The 19,937-nt window shown below is 48.4% G+C and overlaps 1 protein-coding gene across 5 annotated transcripts in view; it reads left to right on the forward strand.

Annotated features, from left to right (window-relative positions):
* The first annotated feature begins 4,046 nt into the window (after window positions 1-4,046).
* The window catches only part of ZNF710 (zinc finger protein 710), a 67,220-nt gene continuing 51,329 nt past the window's right edge, over window positions 4,047-19,937 (forward strand). Inside the window, exons 1-3 of one of the 5 annotated variants that reach the window (XM_060097383.1) lie at window positions 4,047-4,205; window positions 5,611-5,691; window positions 6,184-6,275. In XM_060097383.1, coding sequence (XP_059953366.1) covers window positions 6,202-6,275 — 74 coding nt within the window. In that variant the 5' untranslated portion in view covers window positions 4,047-4,205; window positions 5,611-5,691; window positions 6,184-6,201. Of the gene's footprint in view, window positions 4,206-4,874; window positions 5,179-5,610; window positions 5,692-6,183; window positions 6,276-19,937 lie in introns of those variants that run through there. The other 4 variants (XM_060097384.1, XM_060097386.1, XM_060097385.1 and 1 more) reach the window with 4 other exon arrangements.

Consider the following 19,937-nt stretch of genomic DNA (forward strand, 5'->3'; position numbering starts at 1 on the left):
AGCTGTAAAATGATGATCAGAATATGACATTGGGAATTCACTGGCAATCCAGTGGTTAAGACTCCGCCCTTCCACTGCAAGGGGCACGGACGGGTTTGATCCCTGGTTGGGGAACTAAAACCCTGCACGCCACGCAGCACGGCTCGGGGGGAAGAATATGATATTTACCTGGCACAAAGGTGACTGTACAGTATGTCTATCATAGTGGGTCCATAAAAGTGAAAAACTGGAAATATCCCACAAGTCCAGCAATTTGTTTAAACAGGTAAGATAAATGCATACCATGGAATAATATCATTTGTTAGGAATGATAATGTGGATGTTTACAGACAGGGAAAGCTATTTGTGACATATTATGGGGTAAAAGTGGTTGCCATTCAGTAGGAATAGCGTTACGTCATTTTTGTAAATTTTGTTAATATATTTACATGTATAGTCATTCATTTAACAATATTCACTTTGCATAGTTTTATTACTATGTGCATTTTACATGTAGATATGTGGATATAAAACGTCCAAGGACACATACAAAAATATAATGTCTCTACTGGAGTTCTCTGTTTTGCTTAGCTGGTTATCCTCACAATGAACTTGTGTCATAAAGAAATAATAGAAGCGTAAGAGGTTTACAACGCAGGAACTGGAACCCTGGTGTCTGTCTGGATCCAGGGGGCATTTAGTTGGTGCCAAGTTCATCTGCAGGTTGCTTGGAGAATGAGGAACCCAAGCAAAGGACTAAGAGGTTTTGAGGGATTTAATTCAGGCTCTGGAAGAGTCCAAAGTCTCTTTCTCCCCCTCTCTCCTCCCCGGTGTGAACTTCTGTGTCTACTTCTCTCCACTGAGCAAACACAGCCAGGCGCCTGCTCCAAGGGGCCCTCCAGGATTTTACGAGGCCCACTCTCTTCTGATTCCTATTTGTTCTTCAGGCAGGCTACACCTCCACTGATCAGGCCAGGCCTTGGTAACCACAGTCTTCACATTCCGGTCCTGTTCCTGAGACGACACACTGGCCATCTTGGCCAGACGTAGGTATTCCCCAATCCTAGCCACTTGTGGGGACACAGGGTATCTTCTGAAGGAATGCTTCCTCCACAGTCCGCTCATTGCATTTCGAGCATGGTGACTCACTCTAGTTTCAACCCAGAACATAAATCTCGTTTCTGGGTTGTAAGGGCACCTCCCTGTCACTCCTTGATCTATAATAACAGTGAATAAAAGCTACCATGTATTGGAGCTTATGTGCCAGACACTGAGCTAGGCATGTCTTAAGCCTTTTAAGCCTTGCAGAAACTCTGTGAGTCAAGTGTTTTCACCCCATTTCACAGATGAGAAAACTTATATTCAGAGAGGTCAACTGGCCCAGGGTTATGCAGCAAATAAGCCTGGGCGCTTAAACATAAGACACTGTCTCTGCAGCCCACCGGTCTTCTTACCCCCATCTTATAAGGAAGGAAACTATAATCACCCAAGTTCATGAAGTTAGCAAGTGGGAGAGGCTAAAATCTGAAGAGGCCCCTGATATCCGGCCCCCTCCCTTACTTATTGCCTGACCCACTCCCCACTCTCCCCTCCCCCGCCTTGTGCCCTGACACCAAAGTGTCCCCACTCCCCCACTGTACTCTCCACTGCAGCAAATACTTGTGGAGGTTCCCAGAATCTGCAAGAATGTGCTCTCTTCCCTTGGGGCCTTTGGACAGGCTGTGCCTTCCTACGCGTTTACCTGGCACAGGCCTACGCATCTAGATGTAACCTCCTCCAGGAGAAGCCATCTCTGACCACCCTAGTCCAAGCACCCTTTTTTTAGGTGCTTCCTTGGTTCATCCTTAACATGTAACATGTGGCATTGTGGTTGCCTGTCTTCTTGCTTCTTCCCCTGCCAGTCTGCAAAGCCTAAGTGAGGACCGCGTGTACCATTGGTTGTTAGGTCCTTAGCACCCAAGCATAGGAGCAGGCACAGAGTAGACACTCGGTAAGCATTTGTTACGTGAATGCTGGACTATCAGAGCTGTTTTGCTTTATTTGGAGGGTATAGCTTAGGTGCACTAAACAGGACCTAAGATGACAGAAATGTAGCTCCCTGTACACCCCACTAAGAGGGCAAAGTAGGGGGGATGCTCTGGGGTCATCCAGGGCTCAGTGCACTGACATTAAAATCATGGTGTCCTCCTTGCTAAAGCAAGTACCAGGCTACTGTTTTCTCACTCCCAGTCAGAAACAAATCATGTTCTGAGTGACTGGAGTCATTGCTCACACCAGGAGCTGGTATAGGGTGGGGTGAGGGTCAGTGGCCTTGGGGCTCCAGTCTGTAAAGGCCCAGGCCTGCGGGCTGGGGGGAGGGGTGAAGAGTGGCAGGTCCTGTCCCCGGGAGGCTGCAGTCACTGAGGGGGAGAGACAATGAGGCTCAGCATCTGCTCCTAGCTGGGAGAAGGGACCCTCCAGTGAAAAGCCAGGGAGAGCAGGGAAGTGTGGGAGGAATTGATGAGGAGAAGGGGTGGAGCCAAGGAGACGCAGCCGGGAGGAAGGAAGAGAAGGGGAAGGAAGAGAGGAGGGAGGGGAGAGGATCCAGGCTTTCCTTCCTCTCGATGACCTGGTCCTGAGCTGCAGTCTCCTCTGGCATTGTTTCCTGTGGAAACTCTCAGGGCCCATGAAGACTCACGTTTCTCCCCAGCCCCTGGCAGTAGCCCCAGTCCAAGTGCCGGGCATCCAGCAGGTGCTCAATACTTCCTTGGGCAAAAGAGAAATGTGGCCAACTTTGCTCTGGGAACTTTCCCCGTTTTCTCCCCACCTCTCTGGAGAAGCAGAAGGCAGAGCAGGTCTTGGGAACACGCCCAGGCGCCCCATGAATAACTGACCCTTCGGGGAGGCTCTACCGCGCGTCCTGTCCGAGGGCTCGGAGTGGAGAAGCGGCTGGAGGTTAGAGGCCGAGGGTCGGGTCGGAAGCCGGGGAGAGGCAAGGCTGTGCCAAGCCCCGAGGCCCTGCAGGAAGGCGCCAGGGGCTTGACCCCCGCGCTGCCAACGGCCACGCCTCGGCGCCCCCCAGCAGTGCGCCCGGGGGCGAAGGCCCGGGCCGTGGGATTGGCGAGCCCACGAGGGGCCGATCCCAGCGGCTCCTCGGAGCCCCTTCCCCACCCGGGCCCTGGCGCTCGCAGTCCGCACCGCTCCCTCGAGTCTGGACGTCCAGGGCTCTGCAAACAGCTGCTTAAAGGCTTCTAACAGTTTAGTGCTCCGCGGGGATGTTTGTTCCACGCCCATCTGCCTACTTTAAAAATACATAAGTGAAGAACACACCCAGCCTTCCACCTCTGCCTGGGGAGGGGTGGGCTCCGCGGCCCCCGCCCGCACTTCAGAAGGAACCCGCACCCAGAACCCGTGTCCCCCACCCCCAGCCCCGCCGACTCTCCTCTCGGGAGGACGCCCCAAGCTTCCCACGGTGGGGGAAGCTGGCCCCCTTTGTGGCGGGCAGGACCGGGCCCCCCATTTCCATGCGAGGTTCTGATGCTCCCCCTCTCTCCCGCTTCAGTTAATCTTTGTTCCCCTTTTCTGCTGAGGAGAAAAAAAGAGAGAGAAAGAAAAGGAGGAAAAAAGGCGTGACTTGATTTTCAAACGAAACTCCCACAGCAAACAAAACCCTTTTAGAGAAATAAGAAAGGAGGAAGAAGGAAGAAAAGAGGGAAGAAAAAAAAGAGAGAGAGAAAACCCTCCAGGCTTTCAATTTGAGTGGGAGAGTTGAACCGAAAGAAAGAGAAAGAAAGGAAGAAAAATCCTCTCTGCGGTAGAAAGAGAAAAGAAAACTTGGGCTGACAAGAGGGGGGTGTTGGGGGGTGGAAGGAAGTGAGAAAACAAAAGAGAGATAAAAGGGCTGCTTTTCTGTCTCTCTTCCTCCGCGAGCTGGGTTAGGAGGAGCTGTTTTGCATCCCTTCACGTCAGCCCTGCCTCATTCCCTTCTTCCAGGGAGGGAGAGAGAGCGAGCGAGCGAGCGAGAGAGAGGGGGGGGGGAGAGAGAGAGAGAGAGAGAGAGAGAGAGAGAGAGAGAGAGAGAGAGAGAGAGAAAGAGAGGAGCCGGAGGGAGGACGGCAGGAGCAGGCGGCGGGCGCGCGTGGAGGCGGGCGGCGGGCGCGCAGCAGCAGCCCGGGCGGTGGGCAGCCAGGAGCCCCCGGCCCCGGCCCGCCACGGGCCCCAGCGTAGGAGCCGCGCCCGGACCCAGGGTGAGTGTCCCGCGCGGGCCCGGGCCCCCGACCCCGCAGCCCCGGGCGGCGCGCCGGCGGGGGCGCGGGGGGCGCGGGGGTGGGTCACTGCGGCCACGGCCGACCCGCCCCCCGCCTCTCCCCGGGGACGGCCGCGCGCAGGCCCGCGCCGCAAACATGTCGTCTTTTCCTTTCACTTCCACATTCCCTCATGCCGGAGAGCTGGAGGGAGACATGGAGAGCTGGGGAAAGAGGGAGAGATGGCGTCTGGCGGGGGGGGGGGGGTGTGTGGAGGGGGAGGGGGAAGGGAAGGAGGGAGCGAGCGAGCGAAAGAGGGCGAGAGCGAGGAGAGCGCGCGAATGAGATAGAGAGAAAGGGAGGGGAGAGAGAGAGAGAGAAGCAAAAATGAAAGGAAAGCGCGGCGGCGGCGGCGGGGCGGGAGGCCCGGAGGCGGCGGCGGCGGCTCGCGGGCCCGCACGTGGGTGTCCCGGCGCCCAGTACGCTCCCCCCGCCGCCCGCCCGGGACTCAAAGTTTCACCCCCTCGCCGCGCCGCCCCGCCCAGCCGCTGCCCACAAACTTTATTCTCCCGGCGGGTGGGGTTGCTGCGCGTCCCCGCCGTCCTGGGTGGGGGAGGGCTGGGCGCGCCGCCGGGGTGTCGGGGGCGCCCCCGGGGCAGCAGGCCGCCGCACGTCCCGCTCCCCGGGGCGGGGACCTGTTGAAGGCGCTCGCCGGCCGGCTGGGTCTCCATGGCCTGTCCTTAGCCTCCTCAGTCTCAGTTCCCCTTCCTTGTCGCCCACTCTCTCCGTCTCCTCGCGGTCATTTTCCTAATTGGACAGAGCTGTGGGGTGTGATCGCCGGCGTCAGATTAGTGGCCCCGAGGCTGCCAGGTGGGCGCGGGGACTCGGGGACCAACGGGACAGCCCCCGCCAGCGTGCAGAGCCCACAGATCCGACCCTCGTGCCACCGCCCCCCTAACCGCGGACTTGCTAACTAGTGCGTATCGGGTTTTTTTCCAACTTGCCTTTTAAGATGACTTTTATGGTGGCTGCAACTGCTTCCCTCCAGTCTGAGCAGTAGTTTGGGAAGATTTAAGAGGCCAGGGAGGTGCTTGCGTGGGTTTTAACTAACCCGAAACGATCATTAATGTATCTCTAAGCTCTGCGATGGTTCGGGCAAGGCGTAGCCGCAGCCCGGTGCGTCTTCACAGGGTCACTACGAGGTGCTGGTCCTTCCCGGTCTGAGCGGTCCAATGAGGGACTGTCCTCGTGGCCCACCCTAGAGCAGCGGACCGAGCGCCCTAACTGCTAAGGGCACCCAGAGCGCCTTTATTTCTGTGCAAAATGGAAACTCCCAGCCAGTGTAGACCTGGAGGGGACATGACCAGTTCCGGTGGGCGCCTGGGAAACTCACAAGATTCCTCCATAGGTGTGCGGAGAGGGACTTTGAACCTTGGGGCTCACCCAGGCAACTTTGAAGCTGCTCTTTCAGTCCTGCCTTTGTACACGTGTAAGTAAAAACAGTCAAAGTTCATTTCTGCCAAGTAGAGGGCCTGGAGCCTGCATCCCTGTTTTGCCCTCACCAGGGGCCTTCAAAGGACCCGCCGGGCCAGGTGGGGGAGGGGAAGTAAACCACCCCTAATTGTCTTTAGACTTTAGAAAATGCATTCTTAGTGTTTGTGATCAAAGCCATGGGCCTGTCTGGTTTTGACTTTTGAGACTTAGTATGGCTGTCCCTTTCTCGTTTGTTTTAAAGCGAATGTTATTTTCTAGAGCTCTCATGGTGGTTTTGTCAGCTGGCCCTCGAACCTTGCATCCCTCTGTGCCAGGCACCTGCCAGTCTGGGAACAGGACCTCTAATTGGTCACCTGTAGTTCTAGCCGCACTAGTGCTCCAGTAACCTGCAGGACCTGGCTTTCTTGCATGAGGGCAGTGGGGGTAGGGCTGCTTTCTTTAGGGTAGGGGGGGTTGGCCATTTGGGTCACATTTTTCTTTCCTCCAGGCTCACCTGGTTGCCTGTATGCCCATGGAGGCAGGTGCAGTGAATTGCAGTGGGAGCAGAGGTTCACTCTTCTCCTCAGAGCGGATTCCCGGGTGAGTCCTTGTCCTGTGGTGTGTGGCCAGCGGGCCATTTGTTCTGCACTTGGGTCACTTCCGTTCCAACCAGGCATTTTCTACCAGGGAGACTTATTTTAGGCTCCCTGTCTAGAGACAAGGAGATGGACAAGGTCTGGAATGGTTTTTTGAGTTGGAGGAAGGGAGACTAATGGGCCCACCGGAGATTTTGCATGCCTTCTATTTTAGGTTTGCCTTGTGGCCCAGGGATATTTCTATCAGAGTTGTGCTTGGAAAGCTCAAGTTTGAAGTTAGAAGGGAGTAAATAAGTAAAGGAGTAGTCGGGTGCATCTCAGGATGCTGTCCACAGGCTCTTCATCGGCTTGCTCACCCCCCGGATCTGAGGGCAGGGGCTCATTTTTTGAATTAAGGAATCTGTGAGTCTCCTGTGTCTCATGTTAATGGTGGTTGATCCCAGCCCTTAGACTGCAAAGCTGGAAGAGGACCTTAGAGGTTATCTGAAGAAAGTGAGGCATGAGAAAAGCTCCATGCCTGAAATCACACAGTAAGTGACAGAGCCAGCACTCAAACCTGGGCTTTCAGAGTCCATTTCCAGTGCTGTTAACACAAGGCTGCTGCCTGTATTCCTGCCGGGGAACCCAAATCAGGCTTCATCCAAAGAATGTGACTGTGAGAACATGAAAACATGGGCTTATCCTACCCTCATGAGATAAGTAAATGAAGGACCTTATTTTCTAGTTGTGTTACACATACTGTTCTGGAGGATTTGACGGCTGGTGTGACTACTTGGGGAAACCGGGTGTTTCTGGCTGTTATAATGCGTACTTCTTCAACGTCAACCAGTTTAGCGGGGCAGCAGTTTAGTCATCAGGATGTGCCCAAGTCACACTGAGCATTTTTTGATCTGGAATGTTTTCTTCATGCTTTGTACTTGTGTGTGATTTATTTAGGCTTAGTCAGGGAAAAGAATGGGGACGTAAGGAAGGGCCGGAGACCCGAACTGATCTCTGTTCGTGGGTTAGATCTCTTACTACTTTCAGTTCACGAGGATAGAGGTCTTTCTTTGTTCATTGCTAAGCCCTTGTGCCTAGAACAGGGCCTGGCACATAGTGGGCCCTCGATAAATACTTGTTGAATAAAGGTACTGGACATGAGGAAAAAGATTTCCCTCCCAGCAGGGACCCACAAATGACACACAGAGGCAGAGACAGGGAGGTGATTGATGGGAACTGCAGAGTTTTGCAGTGAGTCATTGCTTAGAACAAGCTCCAGACAGGTAAGGCAGGAGGGGCTGGGAAGAGTAAATTTTGAATGAGGTGGAGCCACTGGGTGGAGACTTGTGTGAAACAATAGAGAGATCTTGAATTGGACCGGATATGGGGAGGATAATAATAATCGTAGATCTTGGGCCAGGCTTGTGTAAGTGATTTATGTGTATCATCTCCCTTAGTCCTCACAGGTGCTAGTTACTGCATTGTTATTCCCATCTGGCAGATTGGGAAACTGGAGCACAGAGAAATTAGTTACATACAAGGGCACAGAACTGGTGGTGTCTGAACACAGGCGGACTGACTTCAAACTTGGCCACCCTAGAATGATGATGAGTGCAGGTATCTCTGCCCACTCCAAGGAGCTGGGCATTCAGAGCTTTGGGGTTGCTAGAAAGGATGGCAGCAGAAAAATTGGAAAAGAAATTGTTGGTCTGCAACAGAATGAGGCTGGTCAGGGAGCAGACCCTCTGCTTCTTTTGCCAAGGCCCTCACAGTGTCTGAGGACTGTAAGGGAATATTTACTGGGGACCTAATTATTCCCCAGGCAGAGTGGCTAGTACCAGATTGGGACTGTTTTGCAGTTGATAAAGACTTTATAAAAAATTTATCCCACTATTCAAATTTATTTTTATTTACCACATATATTTGTTCAGTACATCTTTGATAAAGGTTTAGGAGACTTTTTTTTTTGGTAAGGTTGCTTTTCAAGTTACATTTTAGTTGGCATGTATTTGAAACTGGTGGGAATTTTAAAGGCAGAAGTGTCACCCTTGGCCATGAGGCCTCTAGAAGGTGTTTCCCACCAGTGCAAGCCTTCCCTTCCTCCTCCAAGGATGCTGGTCCAGGCTGCTCCAGCCCACAACAGCTGCCCTTTTATCGACAGTATGCTGGTCCGGTCCTTGTGGAGCTTGCAGTCTCCCTGGGAGACAGGCATTAAACTAATAATTAAACAAATACTCTTTAATTACAGTTGTTATAAATGCTTCAAAGGAAAAAGTACAGAGACCATGGGAGCTGATAATCAGGGAGGACGGGGGAAGGGAGGCTTTCCTGAAGAAAGGGCATTTAAACAGCCATGCAAAGGGTGGGTGAAGAGGCTTTAACTAGGTGGGATAGTCCATTAGCCTTGATAGTCCATTAGCCTTGCTACTCTGTATGTGGTCCATGCACCAGCAGCATCAGCATCACCTGAGAGCTTGTTAGAAATGCAGGATCTGGGGCCTACCCCAGACCTGCTGAATCTGCATCTTAACAAGATTCCCGTGCGTGGTAAAGTCTAAGAAATACTGATGGAATCAAAGTACCGAACTGGGAGGTTCACAGCTTTGCTGCGAATGAGTTGGGTGACTCAGGCAAGTCACCCAACTTGGAATGACTTGGAGGAGTAATAACGAGGGAATTAGATCATCCCACAAGTTCCTTCTGGCTTCTCAGATCTTTGGCTTTTGCTGGTGTGTGCTGTCTCCAAGCTTACTGAGGGAAAGGACCTGGCATTACACAGCATACACCTCTACGGTGCCTTTGGTGGGGGCCAGCATATGCTACTAGTCCATGCTCTGGTCTGACTTCAGTAAGCACTAAAGGGGGGCCAGACCATCCTTTGGAAAAAGATGAGAATAATTTGCAAAAAGCATGTGGAGGGCCTCCCTGGTGGCGCAAGTGGTTGAGAGTCCGCCTGCCGATGCAGGGGATACGGGTTTGTGCCCCGGTCTGGGAGGATCCCATATGCCGCGGAGCGGCTGGGCCCGTGAGCCATGGCCGCTGAGCCTGCGCGTCCGGAGCTTGCGCGTCCGGAGCCTGTGCTCCGCAACGGGGGAGGCCGCAACAGTGAGAGGCCCGCATACCGCAAAGAAAAAGAAAGAAAAAAAAAAAAAAAGCATGTGGAGCTTTGTGGCACAGAGAGATTGTCTTAAGGTGACCCAGAGATGAGTTGACCTGAAGCGAGAGAAAAATTGGTAAGGGTCAAAGGGCTTTGAGGAAGAAAGGTGTAACATTTCTGCCAAAAGTGGAGCCTAAACTGAGGGCAGGAGGAACCTGCTTGACAGTTCCATGCATATGAACATAATACTTCAGGAATTACCATGGTATTCTGCCCCTGAGATCCTCACATCACTGTAGAGAGAACCAGAGCGCTGGAACCAGGGCTCCTTGACCCTTGCCGCTGTGGATGGGCTTCAGCTACACCTGCAACTGTGCAGAGGGTTACATGTGTGTGCACTTTTCTAGGGAGAGGACCTGTAGCTTTCACCAGCCTCAAAGGGGTCTGCGGCCTCCCAGAACTAGGGGCAAAGGGCTTTCTTGACTAATCTCTCCCAGCTCTTTTATCATGCAGTGCTTACTGCTATGCCAGGCACTTTCCATATATTAGCTCATTTAGGTTGAATACTTTTCCGGAGTTCACACACCTAGTAAGTTTCAGAACCAGGATTGGCACCCAGGCATTCAGGCCCCAGAGTCCCTGTTAGCAAAGCCTACCTTAGTAACAGGGCAGGTGGGGCTAAGGGAGAGCTCTTTTTGGTAGAACAAAAATTGAGATTATAGAGGCCCCCACTTTACAAGTAAGCATCTCCCAATAGTTCGTGTGTAAAACTGAAAGGATTTTCCCAAGGGAAATGTGTTACAAATAGCACAGGGTTGCCAGGCTAGCCCGTGAGAGCCTGTGTTGCTGTTGGGCCCAACTCATGATTGTTTGCAAAAAAAAAAAAAAAAAAAAATTTAGAAAACAAGACTGCTGCAGTACTGCAAGGTAAATTAAGAATTCTAGAATCAGATAGAAGGTGCTTGAACACAGTCAAATAAGGGGGGGTGAGGTGGTCGCAGGAAATTGGGGTAGATTCTGAAAGGGGGGGATTAAAGGATGTTAGAGGCCAAAGCAGAGCCAAATGTATGTCGAATCAGCAGCTTCAAAAGGTAAGATAGGGCTTCCCTGGTGGCGCAGTGGTTGAGAGTCCACCTGCCGATGCAGGGGCCGTGGGTTCATGCCCCGGTCCGGGAAGATCCCACATGCCGCGGAGCCGCTGGGCCCGCGAGCCATGGTCGCTGAGCCTGCGCGTCCGGAGCCTGTGCTCCGCAACGGGAGAGGCCACAACAGTGAAAGGCCCGTGTACCGCAAAAAAAAAAAAAAAAGGTAAAATAACTGGCTTTTATTACCTACTAATTAATGTATGTAGCTCACAGACCTGACCCTTCTGCCACCCCTAGTGCTTTACCCCAAGTACAGAGGCCTTTGTCATCTCTCTTACTCATTTGAATATTTACCAGTATGTATTATCTTTATAGTCTATATATTTGTAAATGGAGTAAAGGGACTATTAAAAGTGGGTTGATCTCTAGAGAGGTTTTGGTTCTGTCTTCTACAACCATCATCAGAAAGGAGTTTCTGATATTAAATACATATGCTCTATCATGTGTATATTTTGGGAATACTGAGAGAACTGTTGGAAATGTGAGGATTTTCAGTGCAGTTGGAAGTTGAGAATAAGGGATCACATTGTGGCCCAACTGCCTTCCTTTTCTTCCTTCCCTGCCCCCCAGGGTATAATAAACAGGGAATCAAAATCAGGTAAGAATGATCACTACAGAAAGCAGGAATGTCCACCCTGCAGATTTACATGGGAGACTAGAACTTCTGTGATGACTCTCGGTTATGTGTGGTTTGTCTTCTGGATCGGGAAGGTTGTCCTGCATGGTTTTGGTAAAAAAAAAAAATTGTACAAACTTTAATGGTTGCTTTATGCACCACGTCAGAATGTCCTCACAAGGACCACACCTGAGCGGGCCTCTCAGTAAGCATTAGGGACCCTTTGGAGGCTGGCGGTGCTGGTTGGTTAACCCCACCCTGTGATGTCCAATCCTGGGGTCCCTAGGCCCACAGTCTCAACCTCCCATCCATTTGCTAGCCACAGGACCACTGTGGACTTGCCATCACCTGGAAGCAGGTCACCTCTGAAATTCTGAATCCTTCCAGGCCCCCCACTGCACAGCCCTACTTGAAGCAACCCCGCCCACCGCTGCCCCAAGCTGGGATACCTCTGCCTGCTCGCCTGGGCCTCATGCCCACCATCAACCCTCGTTTCCATGTCCTGCCCAGGCTGCCTCCCTACGACTGAGCACTGGGCATCCTCCTGTGCCCCAGTTCCCCGCTACAGCTACTGACACACCTGTCTCCCTCTCCTTTGGCCCTGCCTCTCCCCTGCACCCCTCCCATTTCACTTCTCTTCACCCTAGGACTTCACAAAGAAGAGGCCACAATTTCCATCTCTACTTCCTCTCTCCCCCTCTCCTCTCCAGCTCTGAAGCAGCAGGTTCACCCCCACCCCACTCCCAGAGGTCCCCAGCCACCTCCTGATCACATCTGGTGGCCTCTACTTACCTGGCTTCTCTGTAGCTGTACTGTCGTGATACTCTTGCCTGTCGTGGGTTCTGGCTCATCACTCTGGGTCCTGCTCCTGCCTCTCTATTCCTGCTTTTTCTGCCACTCCTTCCTCTCCTGGCTATGCTTTGGTGCCTCAGCCACGGTTCTTTGCTACTTGCTTCCCGTCCCTGTCTATGGCTTCACCCTGCACAGTGAGGACTCTCTGGCCTGTATCCCTGCCCTCATGTCTCCTGTGAACAACCTAGTGCTGGGATTACATTAGTTATAGTTTTGGGTATATATGGATATCTTCCTACCATCTTAGTTTGTGTTTTCTGTTTCTTCTTTTTCTGATTCTTTCCTCTGTGTTTGTTTTGTTTTGGTTTGGTTTTTTTCTCTGCTCTTTTTTTCTCTTTACTGCTTTGGAACTTACATACTCTATTTCTGTCCTTTTGATGCATGCAGACTGCATAAGGTTTAAAGTTAGTTGGTATCCATATCTTTCTTCAAGTAATGCAGTGCAATGAAAGGTTGGTTAACTTTTGATTTTCCACATAGTTACCATTTTGTTTACCCATATTTATCCCTGCATCTCAGGCTTTCCCTCTGGAATCAGAACATCATGTGGTGGAGGTGTTTTAATCATAAACTTTCAGTTCCTGTTTGGCTAAAATTTTATTTCATATTTATTGTTAAGAGATTGTTTTACTGGGTATAAAACATTAGCTCGACAGTTATTGTCTCTTAGTATTGAAAGATGGTATTCTACTATCTTCCAGCTTTCCTTATTGATATTGAGAAGGTAGTAGCCCAGTTATTGGTCTTAGGTAATTTCTTCTCTCTGGTTGTTGTTTTGTTGTTGTTGTGGTGGTGGTGGTGTGTGTTCACGCACATGTGCATGTGTGTGTGTGTTTTGCAGTTTAATGCATTTAGGAGTGGATTTTATTTTATTTGTCTAAGGATTCATTAGACTTCCTGAAACCAAAGATTAGTGACTTTGATCAGTTTTAGAAAAGTTTCATCCTTTATCTCTTTGACTTTTATCTCTCTATCATTCTCTCTCTGGTTTCTCCTTGGGAACTCCAATTAGATATATGTTCGATCTTATTCTATCCTTTACATCTCCTTGACATCTTCTTTTTTGTTTTTTAATTTTTATTGGAGTATAGTTGCTCTATAGTGTTAGTTTCTGCTGTACAGCAAAGTGAATCAGTTATACATATACATATATCCACTCTTTTTTAGATTTCCTTCCCATTTAGGTCACCACAGAGCACTGAGTAGAGTTCCCTGTGCTATACAGTAGGTTCTCATTAGTTATCTATTTTATATATGGTAGTGTATATATGTCAGTCCCAATCTCCCAATTCATCCCACACCCCCCTCTCTTAACTTCTTTTTCATTTTCAATCTTTTGGGTTTTTTTAGTGTTTTCTGGGTAATTTCTTATTTGTCTTCCAGCTCATTAATTCTCTCTTCAGTTATCTCTAATTTTCTGTTCAGTCCTTCCACTGAGGTATTTTTAATATCACTATTAACTCAGAGATTAAAAAAATAATAATTTTATTTATTTATTTATTTGGCTGCACTGGGTCTTCATTGCTGCCTGCAGGCCTTCTCTAGTTGTGATGAGTAGGGGCTGCTCTTCATTGCCGTGTGCAGGCTTCTAATTGCGGTGGCTTCTCTTGTTGCAGAGCACAGGCTCTGGGTGCACGGGCTTCAGTAGTTGTGGCACGCAGGCTCAGTAGTTGTGGCTCGTGGGCTCTAGAGCACAGGCTCAGTAGTTGTGGTGCATGGGCTTAATTGCTCCGCGGCATGTGGGATCTTCCCGGACCAGCGATCAAACCCATGTCCCCTGCATTGGCAGGCAGATTCTTAAGCACTGTGCAACCAGGGAAGTCCAACTCAGAGATTTTAATATACTTTATGTGTTTTGATCCATTGTAGTTATTTTCTTTGATGTTCATTCTTTAAGTTTTTAATCTGGATGAGCATCATGTTTCTATTTTATCATTTTTCAAATATGTGTGACTTTTTAAAAATAATTTCTTACTCTTTAAAAAAAATTTTTATTTATTTATTTATTTAATTTTTGGCTGCATTGGGTCTTTGTTCCTGCGTGCAGGCTTTCTGTAGTCGCGGTGAGTGGGGACTACTCTTCGTTGCAGTGCGTGGGCTTCTCATTGTGATGGCTTCTCTTGCTGCAGAGCACGGGCTCTAGGCACGTGGGCTTCAGTAGTTGTGCCACGTGGGCTTAGTAGCTGTGGCTCACGGGCTCTAGAGTGCAGGCTCAGTAGTTGTGGCACACGGGCTTAGTTGCTCCGTGGCATGTGGGGTCTTCCCGGACCAGGGCTTGAACCCGTGTCCCCTGCCTTGACAGGCGGATTCTTAACCACTGTGCCACCAGGGAAGCCCAATAATCTCTTACTCTTTACCTGGGTTTTTAACCCCTCATTTCCTTAATCATATTAAACATGCTTTTTTTTTTTTTTTTTTGTATCCAGTAATGCTAGTATCTGAAGTATTTACAGGTTTAGTTCTGTTGTTTGATGATTCTGCTCCATCCCACTCATGAGGGCTTATTTCTTTTTGTGATTTTCTATTGTGAGCTTATATTTGTTAGAATTCTATCTGTGAGAATTCTTTAAGGTGTGGGATGAGAGTACATTCTTCCAGGGAGAATATGTGTTGCCTTCTGCCAGACCCCTTAAGACCCTACAGATGGGTCATTTATTTATAATTCTTAGCTTGCAGTTTTGAGGACCAGAGCCCAAACCCACTTGAGGGCTGGCTAATGACCACAGATTCTCAGAGGAGCCTTTTCATTTAAAACCCTGCCCACAGCTAACACTAAGCCAGAGTACTTCCTTCCTGATGATATACCACCAGACCCCCCACTTTGTCCCATTGTTCCCTTATTGCCAAATGCCTTCTCTCCATATTTGGACAAAGTCCTAGTCATGTCAGGCCCAACTGAAAACTATGTATCTTCTGAGCCTTCTCCATGCCATCCCTTGCAAAATTAACCAGTCCTTCTACATTCATTGGCCATTGTCATCTTATCTATTAGTCTGTGGATGTGTGTGTTCAGACCCCACACTGGACTCAGAACTTCTTAAAAGGTCAGAGCTGTGTCATTTATTTCTGGAGCCCCAGTGCCTGTTCACTGTTGGGCAGAGTAGTTGCTTAATAGATATCTATTGATTGAATGGAATTTATGGCAAAATCAATATTTCTGTTCTTCTTGAATAGTAATAAAAAAAATCACAAGCACTAAGCTACCCTGTGATCTTGGACAGGTCCGGTTTACCTCTTTGGATCTGAGTGTCCTTAGCTATAAAATGAAGGGACGCTTATGAAATCTCTACTTGCTCTAAGATACTGAGATTCAACATAATTTTTATGACTGTCAGTCATGATAACATGGATCAACTCTTGGCTCACAAATGGAATGAAGGGATGGGAGGGCCTTGGAGAGAAAGAGCGTGATTCTGAGATAAAGGGGCATGATTTGGAAGAGAAGAAAGAAAAGGGACTAAAAGATAAATTGATATGAAAGGTGACATTTTAGAAAGGTGGCATTTTAAAATTTGTGACTTGAGACCACCTGATGGCTGTCTAAAAAAAGAACACTTTATAACAATAAATTTCAGATGGATTAAAAATGTTAAATATAAAAAATGACCTCAGGGAAAATACTTTTTAACTTTGACTTAAAACCCAGAATCCATAGAAGAAAAGATTAATATATCTGACCCTACACAAGTAAAAAATTTCTGTGAGGCAAAATCATCATAAACAGTCAAAAGAGTCTCCTACTTCTCAAAACTGGGAAAACATTTTTGCAACATATATCAGAGATGGGGCTAATTTCCTTAATATCTAAAAAGAGAAAATCAATCAGAAAAAGACTATCAACCCAATTTTTAAAATGGGCTATGAACCAGTCACAGAAAAGGAAATACAAGTGGTTCTTAACCATATAAGGTGTTCAGCCCCACTAGTAATAAGAGAAGTGTTAACTCTGCTATGGAGAAGTGACAGTGGGAATAGATGCTCTCGTAACTGTTGAAAGAGTGTAAGTTGGTACAACCTGTATAAAGAGGGTTTTGACAATATTTATTTATTTAATCAATTTATTTATTTTATTTATTTATTTTTGGCTTCATTGGGTCTTTGTTGCTGTACACGGACTTTCTATAGTTGCGGTGAGCGGGGGGCTACTGTTCGTTGTGGTGCGCGGGCTTCTCATTGCGGTGGCTTCTCTTGTTGCAGAGCACGGGCTCTAGGCGTGCAGGCTTCAGTAGTTGTGGCACACAGGCTCCATAGTTGTGGCTCGCGGGCTCTAGAGCGCAGGCTCAGTAGTTGGGGCGCACGGGCTTAGTTGCTCCGCAGCATGTGGGATCTTCCCAGACCAGGGCTCAAACCCGTGTCCCCTGCATTGGCAGGTGGATTTTTAACCACTGCACCACCAGGGAAGCCCGGCAATATTTATTAAAAGTGCACAAGCAACTCCACTTCTGGGAATTCCTCTCACAGATATGAGCATACATGTGAAATGATGCATTTTTCAAGATAGTTCATTGCGTCATTGCTTGTAAAAGCAAAAAAGGGGTGGGGGGAACAACCTTAATGTCCATCACTAGAGAACTGGTAAATAAATTATCCTATAACCATGCAGTGCAACTCTGTGCAGCTGTACGAAAGAATGTAAAAGCTCCCTATGTATCGATGTGGTTGCTGAGATATTTTCTTAAGCAAGAAAGTAAGAGACAGAATGCCTGGCTATGCAGCATTCTGCAAGGATACCTAGGAGACTGGTAATAGTGGTTTCCCGCAGCAGATGCTGACTTTTCACTGTGTTCCTTTTTCTACATTTTGAATTTTGTACTTTGTGCATATACTACCTTACTTATTTATTTATTTTTGGCCATACCGCGTGTCTTGCGGGATCTTAGTTCCCTGACCAGCGATAGAACCCATGCTCCCTGCAGTGGAAGCACAAAGTCCTAATCACTGGACTGCCAGGAAATTCCCTATATTACCTAATTAAAAAAAAAATTTTTTTAAGGAGGTTAGGGTGGAAAGAAGGGAGGGTGGGAAGGAGGGAGGAATGGAAGAGGGATCACACCTTTGTTCTGCATTTTCATATAGGGTATTTTAGTTACTCCCCTCAGCAGCCCCTAGGGAGATTACCATTTTTATTGACCAAGAAACTGAAGCTCGGAAGTCTGCAATGACTTGCCCAAGTTCATGGAGAGAGCCTTGGAACCTGGCACTGAATCCAGTTCTCACTCCAGAATCATTGGGCTCATGTCTGTAGATCAGAATTTTCTTGTTTCCTTCCTTTATTTTTAACCGACTTCTCATAGGTCAAGGACCAATGGCTGTGCACCATGGCCTGGACAACCCCACCCCCCACCCCCTGTGGGAGTGAGTGCAAAGTTCCATCCCGCCTCCTCCAGCTGGCTGGCTGGCTCACAAGTCCTACTGGGCAAAGCTCAGGCAGTAGGTGGTGGAGCCAGCCCAGAACCCAGCCCTCCACATCAGACACAATGAGGAGGATTAGGGATGGGCTTTGCAGTCCTATCTTTGAAGTTCCCAGCTTTTATCAGAGTGTCTGAACCTTAACACTATTTCAAGGGAACTTTTATGACTGTCGTTATGAACTGGCCTCAGGTAGGTACCAGCTGCTGCCAGGTGCCAAGGGAGCACTTCCTGGTACCGTAAGCTGGTGCCTTCACTTTGTTTTACGGTGGGGACGTTTTCAGGGCTGAAAGTACTTAGTACATGGAAGATTCTGGAAGAACAACTTTTTCTATTTTTCTATACACAGGTGCAATCCCTTTAATTAAAGGGAGGAAGAGGTGGTTTTTTGATTTTTGTTTTGGTTTTTGTCTCACAGAAACACCTGTGCTGTTTTCAAAGTAGGGTATTGACTGCTTCCTCTTTGCTGAAGAGAAATTCTCCACGGAGAACAAAGCTAAAGGTGTTGGCCATATATAATGCGAGGCTGTAATTTATAGGATACAGCTTCACCTGGGGGAAGAATTTGATGTCTTTAAGAGACACAGAATCATCCAGCACCAGCTGTCCTCATGTGTGGTGTCATATTTATTTTCCAAGTTGGAGTCATCATTTCTTAAGAGAGAGTCAGGGTCCACTGGGGCTGAGGAATGCTCATGGGGGTGGGAAGCCTTCAGGATCCATGGGCCTGAGCTGGCATGTCCAGCACCCTGTCACTGTGCTACTTGGTATCTTTATGAGGGATGCATGCTAGTGACCCATGCTGTCCGTTTTTGTTTGTTAGGCCAGTGGAAGTGGAAGTGCTTTGAACATCACAGAGTGGCACCCACAGCAAGTTTGCACCTGGCTGTTTGCTGAATGCGTGCATGGATAGGAGGCACCCCATAAACGTTTCCCAAATCGATGAATTTTGATATCTGAGGTAGATTTTAAAGCTTTTGATCAGAAAGAGGACTGGATTAATTTAGACATCTCCCATTGCTCCTCAGGTTTTCCTGATGCTTGAATAATTAAGTCCACGTCCTGGGGGATTTTTCCTACCTTGGGCTCTAGGTCATCTTACGCAAAGGCCACCTTCTGTTAATGCTACACCTAGTACTCTTAACGCCCTCCCGAGCGTTCCACTCCGTTATCTTCTTGTGTTCTAGCTCATTATCTGGAAAAATTTCTGTGTAACATCAGCTAAGTTCTTTTGCTTCAATTACAGAGCTTGTCAGAATTTCTTTTCCACACCTCTGTTTGGGGGCTTCTATACCTTGGTTGTAAAAATTCATTCCCTGTTGCCAGGTAGATGAACAAATCTCACTCAGCTTGAATTCACTGTCTAAAGAGATAGCCATTGTCCTTTCCCTGATCAGGGACAAAAGTAACAATTGTTTTTTCACACCTTGGCCCCTCTGCCTGTTCTCATCCCCGCCCTCTACCCCAGCCCCTCCCCCACCACGGCAGTTACTTTAAGGACAGAAATGTTGGGTCCTGACTCTTCTGGGGATTTGGCTCCCTGGTCCTGACTCACCCTTCCTGCACTCACTCAGGCCTTCTGGAGGATTTTAATTTCCCTTCACTGGAAACCACCTCTTAGTCCTTGAAAATATTCTTAGGTGGTTTTAAGTGTCTCTGTCCAGTTTTGTTTTGTTTTGTTCAAATCCAGTTCAGATTTGAATGTCCAACGAATGCACAGTCTCTTGGATCTTGGATCTGTTCCTTTTGTTTTTTAGAAAATAGCTTTTATTGATTTTTTTTCTTGTTACAGAGAGATTTATGATTGTTGCAGAAAATTTAGGAAATAGAAACAAGCAAAAAGAAGAAAATTAAAACCACCTATAATTATTAATATTTCAGTATATGATATACCCTTCCACATATTTAAGCAATCCCCTAAATTTAGGTGTTTTCCTCTTCTCTCTTATAGAGAATGCCGTGGTGAACATCCTTGGGTATTTTTTGATTATATCCTTGGGATATATTTCTAGCAGGGAATCCACTAGGCCAAGGACACATTCTAAATGCTCTGGATATAGATGGTTAAATTGGCCTCCAGAAATGTCGTGTAGTATTTTTGATTCCTTTTAGGTGAATACTAAGTCTTATTCTTTTAAAAGCTGATTATGCGTTTTTAAGACACCGCTTTTCAACTATTTCACGCATGTTGGTTAAGAGGCACCGGCCTGGGAAAGGCCTGAGAGACCCGGGGCACAGCTGACCTATGTAAGAGAACCTCCCATTCTTGTCCCTTTGTTTGCAGTGGGCCTCTAGCACTGAGGCTGGAGGCCTTTCTTGTCTCCTCTGCAGGCACCTGGGCAGGCCTGTGGCTTCCCAGGGAAACCTCAAGGGGCCCATCCTTAGGGTGCCTGGGGCAGTGCTGACTTTGAGGATTCCAGACTCTCTCAAGGAGCTTAGGCTGGTCTTTCTTTGAAGAAGATGCTCATAAAACAAACATCCTGCCCTAACTCCATAGACTGAGGTTGGTTGGTGTTTGTCGGGGTGGCATGGAGATTTCCTGTGCAGGCTTCAGACCCTGTCCCGTGG

This window comes from Mesoplodon densirostris, chromosome 4 (genome assembly GCF_025265405.1).
Source record: "Mesoplodon densirostris isolate mMesDen1 chromosome 4, mMesDen1 primary haplotype, whole genome shotgun sequence".
In the NCBI taxonomy this organism is placed as follows: Eukaryota; Metazoa; Chordata; class Mammalia; order Artiodactyla; family Ziphiidae; genus Mesoplodon; species Mesoplodon densirostris.